Source organism: Grammomys surdaster, unplaced genomic scaffold (genome assembly GCF_004785775.1).
Source record: "Grammomys surdaster isolate TR1022 unplaced genomic scaffold, NIH_TR_1.0 125276, whole genome shotgun sequence".
NCBI lineage: Eukaryota > Metazoa > Chordata > Mammalia > Rodentia > Muridae > Grammomys > Grammomys surdaster.
The window spans coordinates 751,796-779,721 of record NW_021620156.1 but is presented as its reverse complement, the minus strand read 5'-3'; the positions used below and the strand labels follow the sequence as shown (position 1 = coordinate 779,721).

Here is a 27,926-nt window from a genome sequence, read left to right as displayed (position 1 = left end):
AAACACCAGTGACTAACCACATTATAAGAAAATAGTGGGCCTACTCAATGAAATGTAGTCTATACTATGCACTGTTAATTTGCCTAAGAATTTGGGGTTGTCCAGGTCACAAGTTATAAAAGAGCATCGTATTATTCTACTGCAAAATGATTATTAAGTGGATATGAGCTTCTCCTATATTATTTCATTATTACACTATTTTGAATAGCGCAAAGTGAACAAGATTAGATATTCATCATTCAAAAATACCATTTCAGATTTATTATAAGATTATGGAAGTTTAATATTTCTTATACACGTAAAGCAGAATCTGGAAACAGTGAAGTCACGACTCATCACAAATGGACCTATAGTAGGAAAACACATAGAAATGATAGTTGTGATATTCATTATCCACCAACTGGGATCATGTGAAAGTGCAATATAGCCTTGTAAAATAGAAGAGAGAGTATAAAATGTTAGAAAGGTGAAAACCAAGATCAGAATGGTCTGTGTGGCTCTATTTTCAGCAGAGGTTCTGGAGGAAGCATGATTTTGGAGGATGTGTTGAACCCTCTTCTTGTGTACATAAAGTATAACAATCATAGTGGTGCTGGAACATACTATGAGCAAAGAAAACAGGACTTCAGGAAACACACAAAATGCTGCATACATTAAATCTACTATTTTGTCACGGCCTATAGAGTGGCAGAATTCAATATCTCTTTTTTGTGTTTTATTTTTGCTATTTCTATTGGTTGATGTATATACGGGGAAAAGCATATTTACTAGCATGAACAGGATCCAGCAGAGAGAAATGAACAGGCCCAGAAACTTTGTGATTTGTACTTTAAATTCCTTCCAGCAGGAGTTCCTGGTGTTGATGGTGATTGCCTGAAAGATACTCAAGAGACAGGTTGTACTGATTGACATAGTCCTGGAAACTCTTCGAACATACATAATTAGTTTACAGCCAATATCATCGAATAACTCGTTCCATCCAAAAACTGCAAATACCTCTGGAAGTCCTTTGGAGAAAATAATCAAGGAGTTGGATGTGAACACATGTATAAATATTATATCTACGACCTTTAATGTGCCTTCTTTGTTATAAAGGATTAAATAGTAGAAAAGAAGAGAGAAGTTTCCCAGAATACCAAGTGCACTCTGAAGTGAGATTACAATTCCTATTGCCATGTTCCCAAAATCCATTGTGTCATTCTGCATTTTTTAAAAAATTATGGCAATAATCACATCTCTGAGTCATGTCAAGTATTGAAGTTTTCTAAGATATGATGTACGTATTTAAGAATCACTTGAGTTTCTATTTTCAAGGACGTTGTGTACAACATAGCAAGAATCTGTTCCAAATGAAATATTTTATCATTATTAATAATTTTTAGTGAAAAATTTGAAATGTAATAATTGTCATATTTATAGACAGAAGTTCCACTACACCTTATACATATGTAAGTATTAAGAATAATGGTACTCCACCTTGTGAGAAGCAATGGTTAGTATGTTCAAGTGGAATGAATGCTCACTCCCAAAATCAACATTTTTCTGCTTCCAAGTCATATTAGAAGGAAATATATTTTAGTAATAATTTTCAACATGAAAGAAATCCATACAGTCTAAATATTGCACTGAAGCCATAAAGTTCTTCTTATACTTTAGAATACATGTGTACTCCATGAGATAATGTTTATTATAAGTAGTAGAAAACAGTAACCGTAAGGTCACATTAAAAATTAGAACATGGTACACTGTAAAAGAGCTCTCATTAAATTTTACGAACCCTCATACATAATGATACATTCATGCTTGCTCATGTGGAGCCAGATTGTTGAAAAGAACCCTAGCAAAACTATCCTAAGTGGTGAACAGTTACCAAATAACAATACAGTAAAAACATGCAATTCACAGGTACATGTCATTGTATTAAAACAAACAAACACAGATTTTTTTTCTTACTTAAACACACAGTGTGGTTACATTTACCACATCAATTTAAATTAAGACATCTCAGTGAAGAGTACATATTTAATATATCTTTCATATTTAATTGATAAGGTTTTCAAATTTGTAGATTTCAAATTAATTGAAAACTACAATGAGGAGTAACATTAATCATTGTATAGCTAAAATCTTTTCACACTATCTATAAAGTCTGAGAGAAAATTTTGTGATTGCCTGAATTCAAAAGGTAACTTGGGTCAGTTTGGTGACTTGAGAAATGAGAACATGAACTGGCTGATTGCCCACAAGTCACATAAGTTTGTGTTCAATGATTTGTGTTCAGATACATTTTGAAATGTTCAAATGATACTCAGTTTATTTCCATTGTATCCTAAACTACTTGGATCATATAAAATAAAGTTTTTTGATACAGTCTAATCAACAGAAAGTATCTGTCTCATTTAAATTTGGGAGGTTAAGATTGATCAAATACTTTTTATATCAAAATATTTTCATGATATATGGGTGAAATGAAGATTAGAATAATATCATTTTCACAAAAATCTAATATGTGAAATAGACCTAGGGCTTAGATTATTATTGTGATGATAAGAACCTTTAATTGTTAAAGAGCTTACATCACAGTTGGTAAATATATATTTAATCTCTAGAACTCACATAAAATAAATAGTGTGCTGTCATGTAATCTTTAAAATTTATTTTTAATTTAGTTTTTTATTATAACATAATTATATCATTTTTCCATTCCTTTTCCTTATTCCAAAGCCTCTCTCTTACTACTCTTTGCTCACAGGTATACCAAGACCCCTTTTTTTCAATAAGAGATGATATATATATATATATATATATATATATATATATATATATATATATAACAAAACAAGTGTATTTTGTCTAATGAAGGCCAACTAGCATTGTCTTCTGAATGAACTAGCAGTTGATGGGGACTGCATCTAAACTTACAGAGAACCTTACACATAAAAACAGATACACAAAAAAGCTGTTAATATATTAGTAATTTGAAATTAAAGGGTTCTATTTATTTTTTATTGGATATTTTATTTATTTACGTTTATTTTGTTATCTCCTATCGGATCCTCCTTCCTCCTTTTTTATTTTATAACCTTTTAATGCATTATTAAGTTCAGTTCTACATTGTGAAACTAGCAATTAATCAACAGGTTTATTTAAAATTTTTAGTAATAAAGTTTGTGAAGGTCATTTAAATTACATAAACAGCATGTGAAAACCTGAAAAATATATTCATTGTATAAATTTAAACAATATAAAGAGTATGTGTTGTGGACATAGTGCTATAGTTAGCCCTTTGCCTGCCATCACCAAACCATATCTATGAAAATTTGGAAACATAATCTTAATGTAGGAACAACCGAGTATCACCAAACAAGAGGCCATGACACAATAAACATAATATTCATTCTAGATGAAGACTGTAAAAAATTCCCATTACATCATTTTCACTTCAGTATGTGTCACCAACTTCAAAGAGGAAAATAGCCTTGACATTTAGAACATCATTGTCATACATGAGAATTCTCCCTATAAACAGAGTTTTAACTACAGAAGCTGTTTCAAATTCTTGATTTTTGTTCAAGAATTAGGTTATTATCAGTTTATTCTAATTGTTTTTTTTAAATGTGAAGCTTTTCTCCCAGCATCTACAATTATCATACTTTAAATTTTATATGTGATTCATAAAAATATGAAAATATGATTTATATAATATATAAATTACATAATTTTTATGATAACTAAGCAATTTGCCATCAGATACAATATATCACCTGAATGATTCACAAATTGTACCAGACATGATGTTATCACATATCATGGATTAGAAACAGGTCAGGGACACTCTTCTATTTAGCAAATCTGCATAAACTGTAGAATGTTTCCTGTTCCTTATCTGAAATTTGTCTGTGGGTATTTTTACCCTAGAATCCCTTCTTCAGACATGAGCACTTACCAGACCTTCCTTATTTTTGCTACTTACCAGCTTCAGTACAAATTGCACAGGTCACTCTCCTTGGCAGAAGCTACCTCTTAGTGTCCAGCTCCTGGCATGACCTTCAGCAATGTAATTGAAAGAGTAACAGAAACCATGAGATAAAGGTTCATAACTCCATGAACTTACCTCCCTCAGAACGATAACTTTCATCTCACCTGCACTGACAATGACAGCTTTTGCTTTGGGAGACAATAACTTTTCTATTTTTCCTGTTGATAATCACCAAAGCTCATTTTTTTTTCTCTTGTGGTTGTCTCAGAAGACAACATGTTTGGAAATGCAGATTGCTTTTGGTAAGATGACATTTTCACTATGTTAACCCTGCTGATCCATGAGCATGGGAGATCTTTACATCTTCTGAGATCTTCTTTGATTTCTTTATCCAGAGACTTGAAATTTTGTCATACAGATCTTTTCTAGCTTGGTTACAATCACACCCAAGTATATTATGTTTTTTTATGGGTATTGTGAAGGGTGTCATTTCCCTAATTTCTTTCACAAACCATTTATTCTTTCAGTAGAGGAAGGCTGTAGGATTTTTCCAGTTAACTTTATAATCAGCCAATTTGCTAAAGATGTTTATCAGCTGTAGGAATTATCTGATAAAATTTTTAGAGTCTGTTATGTATACTATCATATCATCAACAAGTAGTGTTATCTTGAGTTCTTCCTTTCCAATTTGTATTTTTGTGATCTCCTTTTGTTGTCTAGTTGCTCTGGCTAGAACTTTGAATGCTATATTGAAGATAGGGAGTGAGTGGGAAGCTTTGTCTAGTCCCCGATTTTAGTGGGGTTGCTTCAAATTGTTCTCTATTTAGTTTGATGTTGGCTATTGGTTTGCTGTATATTGCTTTTATTATGTTTAGGGATGTGCCCTTGTGGAGAGCTTTTGGGGCCACTTGGCAGGAATCTGAAATTGGCCAGGGACAAGGAAATGGGCTTTAGGCAGGAATCTGACATTGGTCCATGACAAGAAAGTAAGTTCAGGCAGGAATCTAATTTTAGGCTAAAACAGAGAAGTAATTTCAGTCAGGAATCCAAGTCTTAGGCTAAAACAAAGAAGTAGGCTTCAGGCATGAATATGACTGTGGGCTAGGACAGGGAAGTAGGTTCAGATGTTTTTGTCATCCTGATGAGCCCTTTGAAACACAGATCATGAGACTTTGTCTATGGCCTTGTTTGTTCCTTGACTATTTGTATCTATTGTATTGCTTGTTCCTCAACCTAGAACTGACCTAAATACTTGCATGTAATTGAAATGGTTTAATAGAAAAGCTGGGGTGGGGGGACTGGGGGTGTCGGGGTGGGGGAATAATCCTGCCTTCAACCTCAGAACTGGCTGGGGTCATGCTGTAATGTTGTCTAATCATCTCTTTTCTTTTAATCCTCATTTCTGTGCTGGAAAGCCTGTTGACTGACTGAGCGGGTTTGGTCATGCCATGATTTACCAATGTCTCCAAGACTTTTAGTGTCAAGTAATGCTGTATTTTGTCTAAGCCTTTTTCAGCATCCAATGAGATGATTGTGTGGCATTTTTTTCCTTGAGTTTCTTTATATATTGTATCAGGTTGTTGGAATTAGGTTGATGGACTTTTGTACACTGGACCATCCCTGAATTGCTAGGATGAAGACTACTTGATCATGATGAACAATGGTTTTGATGTATTCTTGGTTCAGATAATGAGAATTTCATTGAATATTTTGCATCAATATTCATATGCAAAATTGGTCTGAAGTTCTCTTTCTTGTGTCTTTGTGTGGTTTGGGTATTAGAGTAACTGTGGCTTCATAGAATGAATTAGGTATTGTTACTTCTGTTTCTTATTCATGGAATATTTTGCAGAGTATTGATACTAACTCTTCTTTGAAGGTCTGATAGAATTTTGCACTATTTCCTTAGGGATTATTGGACTGTTTAGACAGTTATCCTGATCTTGAATTAATTTTGGTACCTGGTATCTTTGTAGAAAACTCTGTTGTCATGTAGATTTTCCAGGCATTTATAATAGGTATGGATGATTTTTAAAAATTTTCCTCATTTTCTGCTGTTATCTTTCTTTTTTTCATTTTTTGATTATGTTAATTTGGATACTGTCTCTGTGTCCCTTACATACTTTGACTAAAAGTCTGTGTATCTTGTTGCTTTTTTTTTTTTTAACAAAGGACTAGCTCTTGGTTTTGTTGGTTTGATGCTGCCACATATAACAAGGACAAATTCTCCACTATGTTCATAATGTAGAGTGAAAAAATTATAGAAATCATTTTTATACATAGATTCTTTAAGGACATAGAAAATTTTCTCTGGAACAAGAAAGAATGGAAAATTTCTACCCCTATCAGAGTGCAGACAGAACGGAGCCAAAAGTGCAGGTTAGCTAGCTCACGGGGCTCTGTGTTCCAGGAACAGGCTGACCACAAAGCAGGTGGTTGAATAAGATTGGGCTGTTGTGAAAGATCTGTACGGGATGTTTCCCACATGACCGATTCTTGAACCCTGTCACACACTGAATGATGGGCAGATACTTTCCACTGGTACTTTCTGCTAGAATTTCCCAGCAACACCCCTTCCTCCCCTGGTTTGTGGTTTTTCCCTATAAAAAGCCCGTCAACCAGATGCTCTTTGTCAATTCAGCTCCTGCATGAGCAAATGAATTGACCATTAGCCTGGCTAACTCTCCCGAATAAATCCTCTGCTAATTGCATCCAGATTAGGTGCCTTGCGAGTTTGTTGGTGGCCACGACTTCCCGAGACTTGAGTGAGGGTCTCCACAAAGCAGGGGTGTTCAATAGTAGACTTATTTATAATAGCCAGAAGCTGAAAAGAACCCAGATGTCCTTCAACAGAGGAATGGATACAGAAAATGTGGTACATTTACACAATGGAATATTACTCAACTATTAAAAACAACAAATTCATGAAATTCTAAGGCAAATGGATAGAACTAGAAAATATCATCCTGATTGAAGCAACCCAATACTAAAGAATACACATGGGGTACACTCACTGATAAGTGGATATTAGCCCAAAAGCTCACAATACCCAGGATACAACTCACAGACCACATGAAGCTTACGAAGAAGGAAGACCAACGTGTGGATGATTTGGTCCTTCTCAGGAGTAACAAAATAATCATGGGAGTGAATATGGAGACAAAGTGTGCAACACATTCTTTTCTAAGAGATAATTTATTGACAGGACAATTTTACTAGGACAATAATCTTTGACAATATACATAATAATTTTTCAGAATTATGCCTCATCATCTTTGTTCTTTGGCTCATGTTAATTAAGATAACTTTCCTATAATGAGCTGGAACTATACATAACATTTTCTATTTGCAAGTTACTCTAGTAAATTGTGAAATCTCTGCGAGATCTGAGAATCCAGGGCTGAAAGAATGAAGAAGTCATTGTTTTTCAGATCCTACATCACTGATTATCTATTAGCTTCAACCTTTCAACATCAGGGTGCTTAATGTGTAGAGGCTGTATCCAACAAACTTTTAGATTTTAAATTTATTCACTAATTGCTGAACTATGAATATTCATTGTTTTCTTCATAAGGAAACTTCTTTCTTCAAAAGAAAAGTTTTCTCAAGTATTTATTCCATGTTTAGATTAAGAAAGAAACAATGGGTCATGTGACATTTAGTGAATACTGATTATGTGTGTGTGTATGTGTGTCTGTGTGCATGTGTGTGTGTAAATTTGTTTTATTTTATTTGTTATTTATTGACTTTAAATTCTGCTTACTTCCCCCTCCCAGTCACCCCCTCCCACAATCCTTCCTCTCATATTCCTATGTTTCTCCTTTGAGTGGGTAGGGGTCCCCTGCTGGGTATCCCCTGGCAATATATGTAAAGTTTAGAGGAATAGAAATGTTTTTAGACATTTTGTAACTTTTGGGGTGATATTTGTAACTTTTCCTAGCATGTTTAAGTATCTGCAATTCTAGTTAACTTTCAATATGTTGTATGAAGTAGGCAATAGTTTCCAGTAGAGTATGACAGAATATTTTACTAATACTTCATTAGCTATTTCTGAATTCCTTCCTGACTCTTCTTTGATCCATATTAGTGCTCTAAAATACAACAGGTGTGGGATCTGATGAATCCAAACAAGGTTAGGGTCCAATTAGACACACCAGCTTACTTACAAGTCTTTTAACACATCCAAACCTGATGTTCACAGAGCTTTCTCTCTGTGGAATCCTTAAGTGACAATGGAATCCAAAGAGACTCTCCAAAGGCTTTGTCTCTTTTGAGACACTGACACACACAAAATTCAGCTTTCATAATTAGAAGCTATAAGAAAGTCTCAGAAAAGTTACTGGCTTCCAAAGTAAGTGTTGTCATTGTTAGTTCAAGTGAGATGAAGTTTACTATTCCGAGGGAGCTGACACGAGAGAGCTATGAGCCTTTATCTCTGAGTTTCTCTCCCTTTCTCACCTACACTGCTGACAGTCATGGCATGATTTGGACACTGAGCTGAAGGTTCTGCTGAAAAAAAGAGTGAGGTGTGCAATTGGTACGGAATTTGGTAAGCAGAGAAATAAGAGAGGTCTACGAAGTGTGGAAATATGGAAGAGGTTTTCTGGTGCAGAAAAGTGTCAGCTAAGGAAACAGAAAATTTTCAGGATTATAAGAAGATTTGCTAAAGGGGAGAATGTCCCTGACCTGGTGCTAATCCATGAAGTTTCTAATAGTGTGTGATAAAATCTTGTCTGATGTTGACTATTGGTGAATCATCCCAGTGGTATATTGAGTCTGACTTCAAAGTTGTTCAGAAATGAGAGTAATTATTTCAGTCATGTTTCTATATTTAACCTGAATTTTGCATGAATTTTTTAGACTCTGGTAGAAAAGCTTCTAGTGCTTAATAAAAATTAAAATGAAATTATAATAATTAAATTCTTGAACAAAAATCTAGAACCTAAATCAGCTTCTATAGTAAAAACCTGTTTGTATGCACACTAACATGTATGAATGGGATCTAGGAATGTATGAATGGGATCTAGGAATCAGTGCTGTTCTAAATTCAGAGGCTGTTTTCCTGTTTGAAGTTTGAAGAGGACATTGTCATGGGCAGTTTTGTACAATGTTCATCTAATTTTCATCTAGAATGAACATGATGTTCATTATGTCATTGCCACTTGTTAAGAGAGATTCGGCTGTCACTATATCATTAAGATTAGGTTTTCAAGCTTTCATGGTTTGCGTTGTTTGTACCTATAGTTTTGGTCATGGCAGGTAAAGGTTGATCATTACACCCTGTTCACAGCACACATTTTTACTTTGTTCAAATCTATACAGTTAATATATTTTTTCATGGTTTCAGATTCTGTTTATGTCTTGTAGTTAAATGACCCTTGCAAACTTTATTAGTAAAAAGTTTGACTAAACCTATGGATTTATAAATAGAACCCTTTAATTTGAAATTGTTAATATAATAATATGTTTTGTTTGTGTGCCTGTATTTATGGGTAGATATTCTGTAAGTTTAGATATATTCTCCATTGACTGTGATGGCTTATTCAGAGGCTTATTCAGTTGGTCTTCTTCCGACAAAATTCATCTGTTTTGTTTTTTGGGGCGTGATCTCCCAATTACCTGTTACTCTAATTATACTATGTGGGCTTTTCAGTAATCACAAGTAATTTTTTGTGTCTGACTCTCCATTTAGTGTTGTGACAAAAGTGAATGACAATAGCATATCTATTGTCATTCCTATTCTGTTCATGTTTACACAGTCATATTGGCAATGCTGTATGGTATTGTTGGACTCTAAGATCCAAACCAGGGGACATGCTCTCACAGAAACACACACAGACAGAGGATTCGCTGCAAAAACATGAGGTTTAATGATAATAATAACCAGTGCACTGGGGTTCTCTCACAGGTCTGCAAGAAGAACCCCAAGTTGAAGCTAAGAGCAGTTTTTATATAGTTTAAGGGGTGGACTAGAGAAACAGTGACTAGGCACAATATGATTGGCAGAACAATGTGACTTTTAAACTGATTGGTCTTTGGGGAATGAGGTGACAAGGACCTCCCTTGTCTGTAAGTGGCAAGCATTGTCTGTTCTGTGGAATATATCTACATACTCTGGGCCTTTCTCACCTGCAGGTGGGTTCCTTCCACTGTGGTCTGATGAATGTTAATCAGCTTCTCCCTTCCTTCTCTGAATGTTAATCTGGAAAGTGTCCTCTGGCTAAGGAATGTGTCCCTCCCAGGATGTATCCTTGGGCAGTTAATTTTTAAGTTTAACCAAATTCCCATAATATACCTTCTAACATTCCTAAAAGCAACAGCCTCATAGGAAATTATCATTTACACTTGTGCTTATAATCATAACTCTTTCTTTTCTCCGTGGTCAGTGAGCCTTATGTGCAAACATTGATGTGTAGCCATCTTAGTAAAACTGGGCTCCAAAATCTGCATTACAATTTGATGTGGATTTCTGCACTAATTAGTCAATGCTGATAACATGGTACAGGTAGCACTATATATATTACATTTACATATTAGGAAATATGTACCCACACATATATGCCTATATATATCTGACTGTGTGACTACATATATTTGTATATAAATATATATTAAATGTATGTGTGCATATATTTATTTATGTAAAATCAATTACTGAAAAAGAGGGTCATGATGTAACATTGAGCAAGGAAGAGTAAGTGAGAGGCTATGGAGAATAAATGAGGAAGAGGAAAATTATATAATTATTTTATAATTAAACTAAATTTAAAAGTAAGTTTGAAAGATCACATGATAACACACTAGTTACTTATTTTATGTGAGTTCTAGAGATCGAATATACATTTTTCAACTATGATACAACACTTTAACAATTAAGCTCCTGTTCATCTCAGTAATGATCTATGCCACAGTGTTAATTCACAGATTAGTTTTCTTGTTTCATACCTGATTATTTGTTGTGAACAAGGTTCAGAAAATCAATATTGTTTTGGGGCTGCTTGGCAGGAATCTGAAATTGGCCAAGGTCAAAGAATTGGGCTGCTTAGTAGGAATCTAACACTTGTCATGGATAAGGTAATGGGTTTCAGGCAGGAATGTGACATTAGGCTAGAACAAAGAAGTAATTTCAGGCAGGAATCTAAATTTTAGGTTGGAAGAAAGAAGTAGGCTTCAGGTATGAAAATGAATTTGGCTAGGGCAGGGAAGTGGGCTGAGATATTTAAGTCTTCCTGATAAGCCCTTAGAAACAGTGATCATGGAAGTGATACAGGACTTTGTTTAATGCCTTGTTGTTCTTTGACTATTTGTGTTTATTGTGTTGTTTGTTCCTTGACTATTTGCATCTATTGTATTGCTAGTTCTTCCACCTAGATCAGACCTTAATACTTCCATGTAATTAAAATATTATAAAACCAAAAAGGAGGAGGGGGGATGGCATAGGAGGTTTCTAGTGAGGGGAAATGGAGAAAAGGGACAACATCTGAAATGTAAATAAATATAATATCCAATAAAAAAGAAAAAAGTCAATATTACAGTATTCTTCATTTCAGATACATCATCCTGATTTTATCATGAAATCATAAAAATATTTTGATGTAAAAAATATTGAGTTTATCTTAACCTATTGAATTCAAATGAGGCATAGGTATGTTTTGTTGATTGACATTGTATAAGAAATTTTTATTTTTATATGATGCACACCATTTTAGGATAGTATGGAATTATAGTGAATGTCAAGTCAACATTTCAAAATGTAGCTAAAATAGTTATTCAGCATAAAATTATGTGATTTCCTTTGCAAGTAGCCAGTGTATGTTTTCATTTCTCAAGTCACCAAACTGCACCGAATTAGCTTTTATACTCATTTATTAATTCATTTGTTCACTGTATATTCCCATCAGTGCCCACCTCCTCCAGGTTTCCCCTCACCCAGAACCAACCTCCTCCCTCCCTCCTTTCCCTCTGAGAGGAAGAAGCCTCTTAAGTATCCCCCTACATCAAGTTTCTGTCACATCAAGTTTCTGCAGGGCAAGCACCTCTTCTCCCACTGAGGCCAGGCAAGGCAGCTGAGTTAGGAAAAAAAGATCCACAGACAGGCAACAGACTTAGAGACAGACCACACTCCACTTGCTTGTGGACACACATGAAGACCGAGCTGCACATTTTGCTACATGTGTGCTAAGGCTATAGGTCAATTCTGTATTTGTTATTTTGTTGGTGCTTCATTCTCTGAAAGCTCCCAGGGTCCTGTGGAATTCTTTTGCCCTCTGTATCCCTCACTCTTCCCTGTCACTCTCCAATGAGATCCATGAGTTTTGTACCATGTTGGGTTGTGTGTTGTGTACTGTATCTGTTTCAGTCAGCTGCTGGGGAAAATGTCTTAGAGGACAGTTATTCTCAGTCCTGACTATAATTCATAGTGTCAGGGATTGTTTCTTGCCCATTGATTGAGTCTCAAATTTGGTCACTGCCTGGTTCTACCCTGGATCTTTGTCCCTGCATTTCTTGTACATAGGAACAATTTTGCGTCAAAAATTTTGTGAGTGTGTTTGGTGTCCTTATCACTCTATTGGGAGTTCTTCCTGGCTATGGGAATTGGCCACTTCCTGTTCCATATATCCACTGTTAGTGGTCTCACCTAATATCACTTCTATAGATTCTCTGGATCCTCTCTCATTCCATGCATCTGGCACATCATTGAGATATCCCCCACACTGCCACCCCCATCAGCCACCATTTTCCATTCATTTTCTCAGTGTTCTGGCTAGGTCTCCTGCCTCTCCCAACACTTAATCCTGAAACTCCCTATCCTTTTCTCACCCATTTCCTTCCCTCCTTCTGCCACTCACAATTGTTTTACTCCCTTTTCTAAGTGAGATTGAAACATTTTTCTTGGCCCTTTCTTCTTGTTTATCTTTTTGTTCTCATGAAGTGAAGCTTGGTAATCCTGTATGTTATGGCTTATATATACTTATAAGTCAGTACATAAAATGTGTGTATGTATTTATTTTATTTTATAGTGGGTCTTCTTTTGGTTATATGCCCAAAAGTGGTATAACTTCTTCTCAAGGTAGAAGTATTTTCAATTTTCTGAGAAACCACCAGATTGATTTCCAAAGTGGTTTACAAGTTATCACTCCCACTTGCAATGGAGGACTGTTTACCATGCTGCAACTCCTAGCCAGCATGTACTGTTGCTTGAGTTTTATTATTATTGTTATTGTTATTATTATTAATTATCTCAGTATTTCTAATTGGTTTGAGATAGAACTTCAGGGTTTTCTTTGTATTTCCTTGCTAAGGACATTTAACATTTCTTAAAAGCTTCTCAGCCATTCAAGATACTTCTGTTGACAATTCTCTTATTATCATTGTATGTCATTTTTTAATTGGCTTATTTGGTTTGTTTTTGTCTAACTTTTTGAGTAGATTATATATCCAGCATATTTGCACTGAGTTCAATGTAGGATTAGTGAAGAAATTTACTGAATCTCTAAGCTACCATTTTGTACTTCTAACAGTGTCCTTTACTGTACAGAAGATTTTCATTTTCAAGAAGTCCCATTTAACAATTGTTTATTTTTGAACGTGGACCTTTGGTGTTCTCAGGAAGTTGTCTCCTGTACCAATGTGTTCAACATTATTTCCCACTTTCTCTTCTACTATATTTACTGTATCTGGTTTTATGTTCAGGTCTGTGAACTTGTGTTTTGTGCAAGATGATAAATATGGATCGATTTATATTCTTTTACAAACATACAACCAGTAAATCAAGATCTGTGTTTGATTATTTCTGCCATTTACTCTTCTTGGGTTCGAATTGCTTCTTTTTAATATAAAGCTTTTCAGGTGTGTTCTGTTAGCTTCTTGTACATTTGTAGACACCTCTTTCTTTAGGTTACTGATTTTTTTATCCTACGATTTTGTTGAAGATATTTTCTGGCCTTTCAGTTGGGAGTCTTCTCCTTCTATTCCTATTGTGCTTTGGTTAGGTCTTTTCATAGTGTCCTAAATTTTCTGCACGTTTAATGTTAGCAACATTTTAACTTTCAAATTTTCTTTGACTGATGTATGAATTTCTTCCAATGTATTTTCTATCCTTGAGATTCTCTATTCCATCTTTTGTTTTCTGTTAGTGATACTTATGTCTGTCATTTTTGTTCCCTTTTCTAGGTTTTCCATCTCATAGGATTGGTTTGGTTTGTGCTTTCTTTAAACTTTTATTTCCATCTTTATATCCTTCACCTATTTAATTCTGTTTTCTGTATTTTTTTATATTTGTGTATTTACTTTTTAAAGATTTTCACCTATTTCATTGTATTTTCTTGCACTTCTTAAAAGGATTTATTTGTTTCCTCTTTAAAAGCATGTATCATCTTCATAAGATGAGACTTAATGTTCATGTGTCACTCTTCAGGTGTGTTAGTACATCTAGAACTTGCTGAAGTAGGACAATGATTTTTAATTTTGCTTGTGTTTAGCCATGTGGTTGTCTCAGATGTTGGCTGGCCTGGTAGACCCTGGTTGTATCAGTCCTCCTGAACTACAAGTAGTGCTGATAGTTTCTAAAGGAAGCAGGCCTGTGGTTGTCCTGGTTTGCAGAAGATCTCCAGGGAGTCAAGCAGAGATGTCGCACAAAATGTTGAGAAGAAGTGTGATCCTGGATTGCTGGTAGAGATGTGTATGAGGTGATGGAGGCAGAGTGGACAGGGCAGATTTCATGATTTCTAGGCTTTTATGGAGCCCAGGAAGCTGGGGATTGGGGCCTTGGTATTTTATCTGGTTGTTCTGGGTTGTTTCAGGTCCCCAAAGAGGCATGTCCCAAGGGAGTAGAGTACAGATCCTGGATTCCCCAAAATACCTTTTGTATTTCAGTAAACATCTGCATGTGTTCTCTTAGACTTTTCAGATGGTGTAGAATAACCTTACCTACACAGTGATTACTGATACTTCTCTTTGAAGTTTTCAATTAAATTTAGGGAGACTTTTAACAAAATAACCTGCTAGCAAGTACTCTACATTGAGAACTCTTTGTTTAAATTAATGTAAATATAACCACACTTTGTGTTCCTTTAAAATTATTCTTTGGCTTTTTAAAAAGGCAGGCATTACATAATGGCAGAGTGATAGGAATTCAGGGTAAAAATTAAATCACATGTATTTTCTTCACTAATCATTTCATCTTTCTCTTTATTGACTGAGGATCATTATTAATATTATTATTCAATATTGCCTGAATTCTACTTTCAAATTATTGATTTTAAGGTCTTTCCAATCTCATAGCAGTTCTTAGATTGAAGTATCTTTCATTAATTAAAATTAATCTTTTTTTTTTGTTTTTTTGTTTTTTTGAGACAGCGTTTCTCTGTGTAGTCCTGGCTGTCCTGGAACTCACTCTGTAGACCAGGCTGGCTTAAAACTCAGAAATCTGCCTGCCTTTGCCTCCCAAGTGCTAGGGTTAAAGGCATGTGCCACCACTGTCTGGCACAATTACTCTTTCTATTTTCACAGATTTGCTAAGGAAGATACAACTTTGGATACAATTCCCTGAGTATTTCCAGCTGCCTCAGCAAGAGAATTATTCTAGGTGGGTTGAATTTAAGGAGCTCCCATGAATGCTTTGTTTTCAAGTCCTTTCTGTAAGACACTTTACATTCTGTCAATTGTTCTTTGCAAGACTTAATTATTTGAAGGAACACACAAAGTTTCTTACCCAAAAGTAATAAAAACTCAGGAGCATCATAATGAATTCATATTATGCAGATCATTAATATTTGTTTTGTATTAATTGTGTGATCTTGTTTGGTGCCTCCATACTGCTCACTTTAAAAAGACTAACTACTTCTTATGCATCACTTTTAAGCAACCCATCCAACAATTTACATTCTGATTCTGTGATAGAAAATTAAAAATAATTCACTATAATTAAAAATGAAACTCATGTTTTTCTACAGCACTCCCATCAATAAATAAAAGATTGCCTGTGGGTGGGAATTATAGGAATTCATATGTGGTAGCAGTATGCTGTTAGAAACAGCTAGGCTTGATCTGGATAATTTTTAGTGTGAGATACTACCTGAATTACTGAACTTCACAATATATAATTAAGATGTTGACAACTGTAATTATTAACATTCTTTGTCATTAAATCAATAGTTTTTTCTCAGGTGTTATGAGTTTGTGTGTGATTATGAGGACATAGGTTCATATTCTATTTCATTCTTTAGGAGATTTAATTATCATGGACCTATGCTATGTTTTATATAAATTAAATTATAATGTAAGAACTCAAATTTTCCTTGGAAGTTTTTGATGCATTTTACTTTTGTGAATGGTTTGCTCTTCCATTTATATTGTTACAGAGAATCTCACTGTGTATCACCTGAGTCAGTGCAGTAGCAGTGGACAAGTGGGGATATCTTTCATTAGCAATGACTGCTTGTGCATACTTTGTGAACTTTGGCTTTGAAGAAAATCATCACAAAAGTGAGGTTTTTGACTGATGCGTTCATTCCTATTCTTGATAAATATTTTCAATCATGGGAAAGCTACCAATAGTTCCTGAGATACCTACATTATCTTCATCCTTAATAAGAGCTGATATCTCTAATGTTTTTCCATTGCATCTATGCTACTGTATAGTGATGACAAACAGTGGATCTAATAAGAACAGTAGACATTCTTTCCCTGTTTACTCATAGTTTAAATATCATTTTGTGTTTTGTTTCTTATATACAATGTCCTATATAGAGAATAATCTTTTTTCATTATATTGTCATTTGATAAGTGTTCACTACACAATGCAATTTTGCTGTGACTCCCTGCCATAATCTGACTCAAGCATGCATATGGCATCATGTGTCAGTTTTTGTGAAATTTGACAAAACCTCTTTCTCACTATACATGTTCTAATTTTTAAAATCAACTTATATTTAGTAATCTATCCTTCATTACAAAGATTTTTCTAAGATTATATATTCACTGTGGTTTATGACACATACAATTTTATAGCTTCAGTGTCACATCAGGGCCATAAGAATTTTTTCATGTTCAAAATGTTGACTAAAGTCAATTTTCTTCCAATATGACTGGATTGCAGAAATGAGTATTTATTCCACCTGAAATCACTAACAATTGCTTCTAACTGAATGGTGTACCACATTTCTTAATGTTCAGATTTCTCTAGAATGTAGTGGAAATTCTGTTCAGAAACATGTATATTCAGAATTCAGAAATTTCATGGAAATTTATGATGATAAAATAATTGCTTTGAAACAGAATGTTACAATGATGTACACCATGACTTTGAACATGCTCCTGTAACGCTTGAACAAATATGGTTTAACCTAGCCAACTTCAGTCCATGTTTTGGCTCAGAGACATGATTGCTGACATTATTCAAAGAAAAAAAATGCTGAATGAAAGAATGGACTTTAGGGACATGGCAGTAGGAATAGTGCTCTCACTTGAGATTCTACTTGGTATTCTGGGAAACTTCTCCCTTCTTTTCTACTATCTAATCCTTTACTGCAGGGAACACACATTAAAGATCATAGATATGATTCTTATACATGTGTTCACATCTAACTCCTTGATCCTTCTCTCCAAAGGACCCCCTGAGGTAATGGGAGCTTTTGGGTCAAAGCAGTTATTCAATGATGTTGAGTGCAAACTTATTTTATATGTTCAGAGAATTGCCAGGTGTATGTCCATCTGTACCACCTGTCTCTTGAGTGTCTTTCAGGCAGTCACCATCAGCCCCAGGAACTCCTGCTGGAGGGAATTTGAAGTCAAAACTACAATGTTTATGGGCCTGTCCATTTCCCTTTGCTGGATCATGTTCATGTTATTAAATATGCTTTTCCCTTTATATACATCTACCAAGAGTAGTAGAGAAAATAAGACACAAAAGAGTGATTCTGAATTCTGCCTCTCTGGAGGCCGTGACAGAATAGTAGATTTATTGTATGCAGCATTGTGTGTGTTTCCGGAAGTCTTATTTTCTCTACTCATTGTAGTTTCCAGCACCTTCATGATTGTCATACTTTACAGACACAAGAAAAGGGTTCAACACATCCTTCACACTCATGCTTCTCTTAGAATTTCTGCTGAAAACAGAGCTACACAAACCATTCTGGTCCTGGTTTTCACCTTTCTAGTGTTGTATACACTCTCTTCCATTTTACATGGCTATATTGCTCTTTCACATGATCCCAATTGGTGGGTAATGAATATCACAGCTATCATAGCTTTATGTTTTCCTACTTTAAGCCCATTTTTGATGAGTCATGATTTTACACTTTCTAGATTTTGCTTTACTTAGATCAAAAAAAAAAAACATATGATAATCTTTAAAAAAAAAACCTGAACATTGAAGTTTTTTAATAATGATGATCTAATCTTGGGTCACTTTTGTCATTCAAATATCCATGTAATAGTGAAATAACATATGAGGAGATCACATCGATTTCATTTTTATTTTATCATATTCTCCCTTATAGTTTATAGTCTGGTTAACCATAGGTTCTTAGCTCAATAAACTGTGCTACATATAGACTATGTTACATTGACTGAGTCTATGATCTTATTATAATGTGGTTGGTTTCTTTTGCTATATTTATTATTCACACACTTTCTTATGTCAAGGAACTTATTGTTGTTGTTGTTGTTCGAAATATTCTTGACTAAGTTCTGTAGAGGGTATAACAAATACCAACCCTATGGATGCTAGCACATATGGATAAATGTGACTGCTTGATTTCTTCTTGTTTCAGGAGTCTAGTATCTTGAAGTTCTATATATGTCTGCACAATGATTGTGTGACAGCATGCATAAGACCCAAGCATGCTGAAATCAGACAATATCCCATCACCGAGAGAAGAAAAAGATAGGTTTAAATTTCCAACAATATTTGAAATCCTAGTAGCATTCCATAGATTCTGGTAAAGAGAGGGATTCACTTTACTGAACTGTATATATCAGGTTTCTTAGGAGACTCAGTGTGCTTTTTTTTTTTTCTGGAAACTGTCTTATGAAAGGATGTTTTTGCTGAAGCAGTCATGTGGGATGACATTTTGGTGAGAATAGACATGTGCTCTTTTTATGGAACAAGATTTTAAAAAATGTATGTGGTGTTTTCCTAGAACAGATGCTTGGCAAAACACATGATGTTTAGAAAGGGTATAAATATAACCCAACAGACAGTGGGTGACACTGTGTAGTATAGATATGCCTTGCCATTCTTTACTGATCATTGGTGTACTTTGCTGACTCTGATCTTTGCTGATGATGCTGTGTGGTACTGGATTGTATTCCCACTTTTTACTGGTCATCCTTTCACATGACTTCATAGAGATAAATGCCTCACATAACTTCTGGTGGTGTTTTGGCAACTCCTTGTCACTTCCACAGACATCGGTTGATTTGCAGATTCTCATGTTTTATTTTGTATAGATCTGTCATGGCTGCTTCATGCGTGGTGTTTGCAAGGGTGTTCAAGCTACTGTTTATGATTTATATGAACTGAACTGCTGATATCCTGGCAATGCAGACTGGATTCACTTCAAAGAGATATTTCTAAATAGGCCCACATCATCCTTTGCCATATTAGCTTTTCCTTACCACTATCTCTGCTGGGTGGTGGGCTTCAAGGGAGGTTAAATCATTTAAGTACACTTATTTAAAAAGGTTTAGAAAGATAGAAGCTTATAGTTTACTGTATAATTGTGACTACCAGTTAAGCTGAGCATATTCACTGCAGGCAGTACACCTAAGAGTTGTTGAAAAATGCAAAGTAAACTTCATGTGATTAAAAGTAAAAGAAAATTGAAGAACATTGAATATCTAAAAGAATTTTGGAGCAAGGTTGACTATGGTCATGATATACTGCATGAAACAAAAAATGAATTTTAATTAATTGACAAAAAAATTGTTAAAAGTTCACTTATTTTAAAAGTAAACTCTCATAGGTGTTTTATGTTTCATCTTATATTCATAGAAGCAAAGCAGTGCTAAATGCAATGGGAGTTCTACTCTGCATATTCAAGAAATGGCTTATTGGCAGAAATCTTAAGTAGTATTTCTTGAGGGAAAATATGGGTCAGGCTAGAGCCTTACCAATATAGATGCAGATACTTACAGCCAACCACTTGACTGAGTATTGGTACCCCAATGTAAGAGTCAGAGGAAGGACTGAAGAAGCTGAAGGGGTTTGAAACCCCTTAGAAAGAAGAATATCAACCAACCAGATATACCAGAGCTCCCATGGACTAAACCACCAATCAAAAAGTATACATGGAGGTTCCACATTTCTAACTGCTCACGTACCAGAGGACTGCCTTATCTGTCATCAGTGGGAGAGAGGCCCTTGATCTTATGGAGGCTCTATGCCACAGCATAGGGGAATGTTAGGACTGTGAGACAGGAGTGGTTAGGGAGGTGGGGGAGTTTTCTCATAAAAGCCATGGGGGAGGGGATAGAGTAGGAGGTTATCAGAAGTGGGATAACATTTAAAATGTAAATAGATAAAATAACCAATATTTTAAAATGGAAAAAAAAAAGGGCTGGAGTGATAGCTCCATGGTTAAGAGCACTGACTGCTCTTCCAGAGGTCCTGAGTAAATTTACAGAAACCACATGGTGGCTCACAACCATGTGTAATGGGATCTGATGCCCTCTTCTGGTGTGTCTGAAAACAGCAACAGTGTACTCATACATACATAAATAAATCTTTAAAAAAAACCTGTCTCACAAAAGGAAAAAAATGCGTTAGGTCACAGCTAAATTGACAAAGGAACACTGTATAAGGAAGACATTATTGAAGTCTGTAGATATAGTAAATGCAGAATGCACAGTAAATATGGAGACAATGTATTCAGACCTGTTTTATAGGAACAGCAAACAACTTTAGGACTCATAAGATGCAGTCCACTGGTTAGTACAACTAGGATGAATGGGCTCAGAAAGGTAGGTACACAAGGACTATGTGTTCTAAGGACTTCATGCTGTTGTGGCATTTTGGTCTGCTTATTGCCTTCACATCCATCTTAATCTAAGAATTTAATGTAAACTCTAAGGGACTTCAGTCACTCACTGAGCAGTATCACTGGCTCTCACATTCTCAAGCACTACTGCTGATGCAGAATAATGATTCAACCAGCATCCTTTACCAGAGCCTAAAGGTGTAGATTGTCTGCAATGACCATCACCCTTAGAAAGCACTTGGAAAAAAAAGTTGTGAGTCAAGTTAGATTTAGATGATTTTTCTAGGGGCTTCAATGTAGAAAATATAAGGGAGAAATTTGAAGTTCAGAAAAACACACCCTTAAATGTTGAGCCAAGGTGATGGAACAAGAAAAATGTTTGTCTAAATAGCATTGACTGATGTGATTCCTACTGAGACTGGACTTGTTAGGTTTAATTATTTTGTTTATTTAATGGAACAAGAAAAATGGTTGTCTAACTTGCATTGACTGATGTGATTCTTACTGAGGCTGGACTTTGATTAAATTATTTTGTTTATTTTTAATTTATTTACATTCCAATCACTTGTCTCTCCCTGTCCCCTACTCACAGAGTCCCTCCCCTAACTTTCTCCCCTTCTCCTCTGAGAGGTTAGTGGCTGTTTTTGGTATCCTCCAACCTCTTGTCATCAAGTCTCTGCAAATTTGGGCACATAAATCTCCCACTGAGGCCAAACAAGGCAGACTTGTTAGTGAACAAATTCCACTGACAGAAAGTATCCTTAAGGACAGAACTTGCTCCAGATATTGGGGGACCCAAATGAAGACTGAGGAGCACATCTGTTGTACAAGTGTGGGGGCACCAGCTACAGCCCATGCATGCTCTTTTGGTTGGTAGTTGTATCCCTGAGCACCCATAAATTTCCATGTTAATTGTCTTTGTTGATCATTTTGTTGAAGTTTGTTTCATCCATCCTCTCTCTCTCTCTCTCTCTCTCTCTCTCTCTCTCTTTCTCTCTCTCTCACTCTGTGTGTGTGTGTGTGTGTGTGTGTCTGTGTGTGTGTCTGTGTCTGTGTGTTTTTGTGTGTGTTGTCAAAGCAGGTCTTTGACAATAGACCACACTCATACCATGTGAAGAATAAATACATAGAAGATGTAGAAACTGAATTCAGGGATTCATCTCTCTCTAAAAAATTTGGAGGAATATATGAGCACTGCTAAATACTGCTAAAATTAATGTTTGTGGGGTTTCTGAAAGTGAAAATAGAAGCAATAATAAAAAAACAACTGAGGTAGTAATCCCAGAGATGGTAAACACAGGAAAGAGGACAAGAACTACAGACACAAGCATTATGAGCAGAATACAATAGATGAAAGAAAGAATCTAAGCTCCAGAAAATATGAAAGAAGAAATTGAGATACAAATTAAAGAAAATGCAAAAATCTAAAAGGTTCATGTCACGAACATCCAGGAAATTTGAGACACTATGAAATAACAAAACCTAAGAATAATAAGAAGAGACTAAAGGGAAGATTTGCAGCTCAAAGACTCAGAAAATAAATTCAACAAAATAAATGAAAAAAAATTTTCCTAATCTAAAGAAATAAATACCTGTACATGTACAAGAAGGTTACAGAGCATCAAATAGATTGTGATGGAAAATCCTCCCACCACAATATAAATCAAACCAAATAAAATTTCAGAATAAAGAACATTAAACTATGCAAAGGAAAAAGTCCAAGTAATGTATACATGTAGATGAATCAGAATTACATCCAACTTCTCAACAGACACTACAAAGGTCAGAAGAGCTTGGTCAGATGTCTTGCAAACCATAAAAGACCACGGATGTCAGTCTATACTACAATATCAAGCAAAATATTCAATCATTCTAGATGGAGAAATCAAGATATTCCATGATAAAGAATTAAACAACATCTTTCCACTAACAAAGCCCTACATACTCCCAAAGTTCAACAAAAACAGTAACAATAGAAGGCCTACATACTCATGAAAACTGAGCATCTTTCTACTCATTGATCACTTGGTCAGAAAAAAAAAGTTAAAGATGTTCTAGGATACTAGAAGGAAAACTTCAACCCAATGAACTTACTACACTCAAGAAAACACAAGAAATATAGTATCACATAATTAAAGCCACCAGAAGATAAACATACACAAACACACTACCACCACCAATATTAAAATAGTATGAACTGACAATCATTGGTCATTAATAGGAATTGACTCAATTTCCCAGTAAATGGACATAGGCTAACAAAATGGATGGGGAAACAAAATCCTTCATTATGCTGTACACAAGAAATAAATCGCACCAACAAAGAAAGCCATTACCTCAGAGTACAGGTGGGAAAACGATTTTTCAAGCAAAATTAACCAAGAAACAGGCTAGAGGAGCCATTCTAATATCTAATAAAATAGGCTTTCAACCAAAGTAATCAAAAAGGATTGTGAAGGTCACTTCATACTCAACAAAGGAAAAATCAACCAAGAGAACATCTCAATTTTAAACATTCGTGCACTAAATATAAAGGTACTCACATTTATAAAAGAAGCATTACTTCAGCATAAATTACATATCCAACTACATACATTAGTAACCCCACTCCCACCAATGGGCATGTCATTGAGAGATAAATAAAATAAAATTAAACTAACAGAGGTTATATCTCAAATAAATCAAACTAATATCTATAGAACATTACATAAATGCAAAATATATACCCTTTTCTCAGGACCTCATGTAATTTTCTCCAAAATTGACAATATAATTGGTCATAATTCCAGTCTCAAAAGATACTAGAAGATTGAAACAATATTTTGTATCCTATCTGATCACCATGGATTACACCCAGTGTTCACCAACAACAGTAGCATGAGTAACAGTACATATTCATGGAAATTGAACATCTCCTTACTCATCGATCATTCCTGGTCAGGAAAGAACTACGGAAAAAAAATTCAAGACTTTCTATAATCTAGTGAAAATGAGGGCACAACTTAACAACATACCCGAATTGAGAGAAATGCTAAGAGGAAATTTCATTACACTAAGTGCCTTTATAAAGAAATTGGAGGATTCTCATACAAAGTAAGGAAGTGAACACACCCAAGAGGAGTAGATGACAGATAGTAATCAAATTCAGGCCTGAAATCAACCAGAAACCAATAGAATGATACAAAGAATCAATAAAACCCAGAGGTGGTTGTCTGAGAAATTCAACAAGGGAGTCACACCCTTAGTTAACCTAACTAAAAAACAGAGATACAGTTTCCAGAGTACCAAAATTAGAAATAAAAAAGTACAAAGCACATGTGCCATGGGAGGGCACCAATCCCTGACACTACTACTGATGCTACGTTGTGATTGCAGATAGGAGCCTAGTATGGCTGTCAACCAAGAACTTTTACCAGCAGCTACTGAGACAGATGCAGATAATCACAGCCAAGCATCAGACAGAGGTCAGGGACCCCTATGAAAGAGTTAGGGCAAGGATTGAAAGACATGAAGTGGAAGGTAACACCATAGGAAGCCCAACAGTTTCAACTAACTGGGACCCTTCAGAACTCCAAAAGACCAAGGTAATAATGAAAGAGCATACATAGGCTGGTCTGAGGCCCCTATTACTTATGTAGCAGAGGGATTCCTTGTCTGGCCTCAGTTAGAGAGGATGTGCCTAATCCTACGGAGACATTATGTGGGAGATCCCCTGACAGATAAGGATAGGGGACATGGGGGCCTGGCAGGAAGAACTCTGCAATTCGGAACAGGGAGGGGTTAATGTTTGGGATATAAAGTTATAAATTATTTAATTAATTAAAAAAATGAAGATAACAGACACTGAGGAAGTTCAAAGAATCATTATGTCATATTTCCAAAGTCTATACTCCACAAAACTGAAAAATATAAATGAAATGGAAAATTTTCTAGACAGACACAAATTGCTAAAGTTAAATCAAGATCAAGTAAAATATCTAAAGAATCCTATATCACCTAAGAAATTAGCATAGTCATTAATGTCTCCCAAATATCAAAGCCTAGGGCCATAGGGCTTTACTGCAGCATTCTATCAGACATTCAAAGAAGAGATAATACCAATATTCCTCAAATGTTTCTACAAAGTTGAAACTGAATAAACATAAGTAAACTCATTTTATGAGGCCACAAGTATTCTGATATCTAAAGCACACAAACTCAAAAGAGAAAGAATTTCAGAAAAATCTCCCTCTTGAAAGTTTGACACAAAAATAATCAATAAAACACTTGCAAATTGTAGCCAATAACACAACAAAAAATCATTTACCATGATTAAATGGACTGCATCACAGGGATGCAGGGGCAGTTCAATATACAAAAATGTATCATTACAATCCACCATATAAGCAAACATAAAGAAGAAAATCAAATGATCATCTCATTAAATGCTGAAAAAGCCTTTGACAAAATCCAACACCGTTTTATGTTAATATTCTTAGAGAGATCAGGGATTTTGGCTAGAGTAATAAGAAAAGTAAAGGAGATGAAGGTAATACAAATTCAAAAGGAAGAACACAAAATATCACTACAGCTGATTTTAGCAATGTAGCTGTATACAAATTAACTCAAAGAAATCAGAAGCCCTCCTTTATACTTATGATAAATGGATTGAGAAAGAAGTTTTGGAGACATACATTTACAGACGTTACCATTAATATAAAATATCTTGGTGTAACTCTAAACAAGCAAGTGAAAATCCTGTCTAAAAAGAACTTTGTGTCTTGAAGAAAAACTTGAAGAAGATATTTGACAATGGAAAGATCTTCCATGCTCATGGATCAGTAGGATTAATAAAATAAAAAGACCCACTTTACTAAAAGCAGTCTACAGATTCATTGCAATTCCCATCAAAATTTCAACACTATTCTTGAGGGATTTGAAGGAGTAATTCTAAACTTCATATGGAGAAAGAAAAAAAAAACCATGATAGCAAAATTACTCCTAAACAATAAAAGAGCTTCTGGAGGTATCACCATCCCTGACTTCAAGCTGTACTTCAAAACTATAGGACTAAAAACTGAATGGTATTGTCATAGAAAGAGATGGGGGTTGTTCAATGTAATTGAATCAAAGACCCTCAAATCCTCACAAACAAGGAATCAATTTCAGGAATCCAGAGTCTGAGGTAAAACAATTATATAATGTTAAAATCCAGACAATGATTCACAATCAGAGCTTTTGTGACATTCTTTACCAAGGAAATAGAAATAAGAAATTTTTAATTAGCTTTGTTATAAATCTACATCATGTCCCCATTAATAGTATCCTACTGTATTGTTTTTGCATTTTCTGTTATGGAAACTTGCAACTATATCTGTAGTAACCTATGAAAGATATGAAAACTGTTCTCTATTGTGCTTTTCATGAGGGCATAATATAGAAACTCTTACTTTTCCTTTAATTTGTTTGTTTTAATTTTTGTCGTTTTTTTAACATGATTTAGAGCACAGCACCATTTGAGTATCAGCTGAGATTTTGCACTCTTAAGGAACAAGAGGTGAGGTCTAAATTTAGAACCTATGACCTACATATTAATTTTTACTTTGAAGGAAAGACCATACAAATGGTATGATTGAAATATAATTTTATGTACTCTCTGTTATACACAACATCTTAGATTCCAGAATTTTAACTTCAATGTAATTACATTTTTTTGTGTAAAAGACAAATAATGTATCACTATTTGAAGATCTAGTATGTCCTATGGTTTTAACCTTACATATCTGTTAACAGAAAAATGTCAATAGATATTGTAGCACATGAGAATATTGGGCCTTCTTATTCTTCTTATTCCTTATCTAGTGGGAAAATTTTCTTCCTGACTTTGTTAAAATGACTCATGAGCCACGAGACCATTCTGTAAGAGTATGCCACACATTTCTGTGTATGTCTCTATTCCTGAGTTCTTTATCTGTATAAAAAGCAAATATGTCTGTGTTTATGTCTGTGAAATTTAATGAGTTTAGCTCATTGTGCCACTTGACCTATGTTATAAACAGTCTACTATGTACGAACAGAAATATCCACAATGTTAGGATAAATACTTTTGTATTTATGTTTAAATATCAAATGAGAAATTCATGTATCTTTTATACTATAAGTGATGGTTAAAGTCAATTTATCTTCAACATGAATTGTAGTTTAAAGTTCATATTTTTAGTATTTCTTTTTTAAAATTATTTTATTGGATATTTTATGCATATTTCAGATGTTATCACCTTACCCCCTTTCCTCCCCACCTTATCCAGGAATCACCTATCCCATTTATCCTCCTTCTATGAGGATGTACCAAACCTACCCTATCACTCCCACCACCCCACCCTTGAATTCCTCCAAATTCAGGGTCCAGCCTTCATGGAACCAAGGATCTCCTCTCCCACCTATACCATACAAGGTCAACCTCTCTTACTTATACAGCTGGACCTATGGATCCCTTCCTATGTGCTCCCAGGCTGGTGGTTTAGAACCTGAAAGCTCTGGTTGGTTGGTATTGTTGCTCTCCACATGGGGCTGCAAACCATTTCAGCTCCTTCTGTCTTCTCTCTAACTCTTCCATTAGGAACCATTTGATCAGTTCAATGGTTAGCTGTGAGTATCTACCTCTGAATATGTAAGACTCTGGCAGACCTCTAAAGACACAGCTATATCTGTCTCCTGTCATCATGCACTTCCTGACATCCACATCAGTGTCTACCTTTGGTGACTGCACATGGAATGGATACCCAGGAGGAATGGTCTCCAGAGAGCCCCTTCTTCAGTTTCTGTTCCACACTTTGTCTTCATATATGTTCCCTAGAGTATTTTGTTACTCCTTCTAAGAAGGACTGAAGCACCCACATTGGTCTCCCTTCTTCATGAGCTTCATGTGGTTTGTGAATAGAATCTTAGGTATTTCAAGCTTCTGAGCTAATACCCAATTATCAGTG

General features: G+C 35.1%; 2 protein-coding genes across 2 annotated transcripts; one reads left to right on the top strand and one right to left on the bottom strand.

The window, feature by feature from the left end:
- Window positions 1-270: 270 nt before the first annotated feature.
- Window positions 271-1,260, bottom strand: LOC114637342 (vomeronasal type-1 receptor 4-like). The gene has a single exon (XM_028785573.1). It carries the CDS (start codon window positions 1,204-1,206, stop codon window positions 271-273), a length of 936 nt encoding a protein of 311 aa, XP_028641406.1. The 5' UTR covers window positions 1,207-1,260.
- Window positions 1,261-17,405: 16,145 nt separating this feature from the next.
- On the top strand, window positions 17,406-18,302 carry LOC114637344 (vomeronasal type-1 receptor 4-like). The gene has a single exon (XM_028785575.1). It carries the CDS (start codon window positions 17,406-17,408, stop codon window positions 18,300-18,302), a length of 897 nt encoding a protein of 298 aa, XP_028641408.1.
- The last annotated feature ends 9,624 nt before the right edge of the window (window positions 18,303-27,926 follow it).

Bases quoted from the DNA above. Each gene is read 5' to 3' on its own strand.
- LOC114637342 (XM_028785573.1), bottom strand. From the start codon at position 1,206: ATGCAGAATGACACAATGGATTTTGGGAACATGGCAATAGGAATTGTA.
- LOC114637344 (XM_028785575.1), top strand. From the start codon at position 17,406: ATGGACTTTAGGGACATGGCAGTAGGAATAGTGCTCTCACTTGAGATT.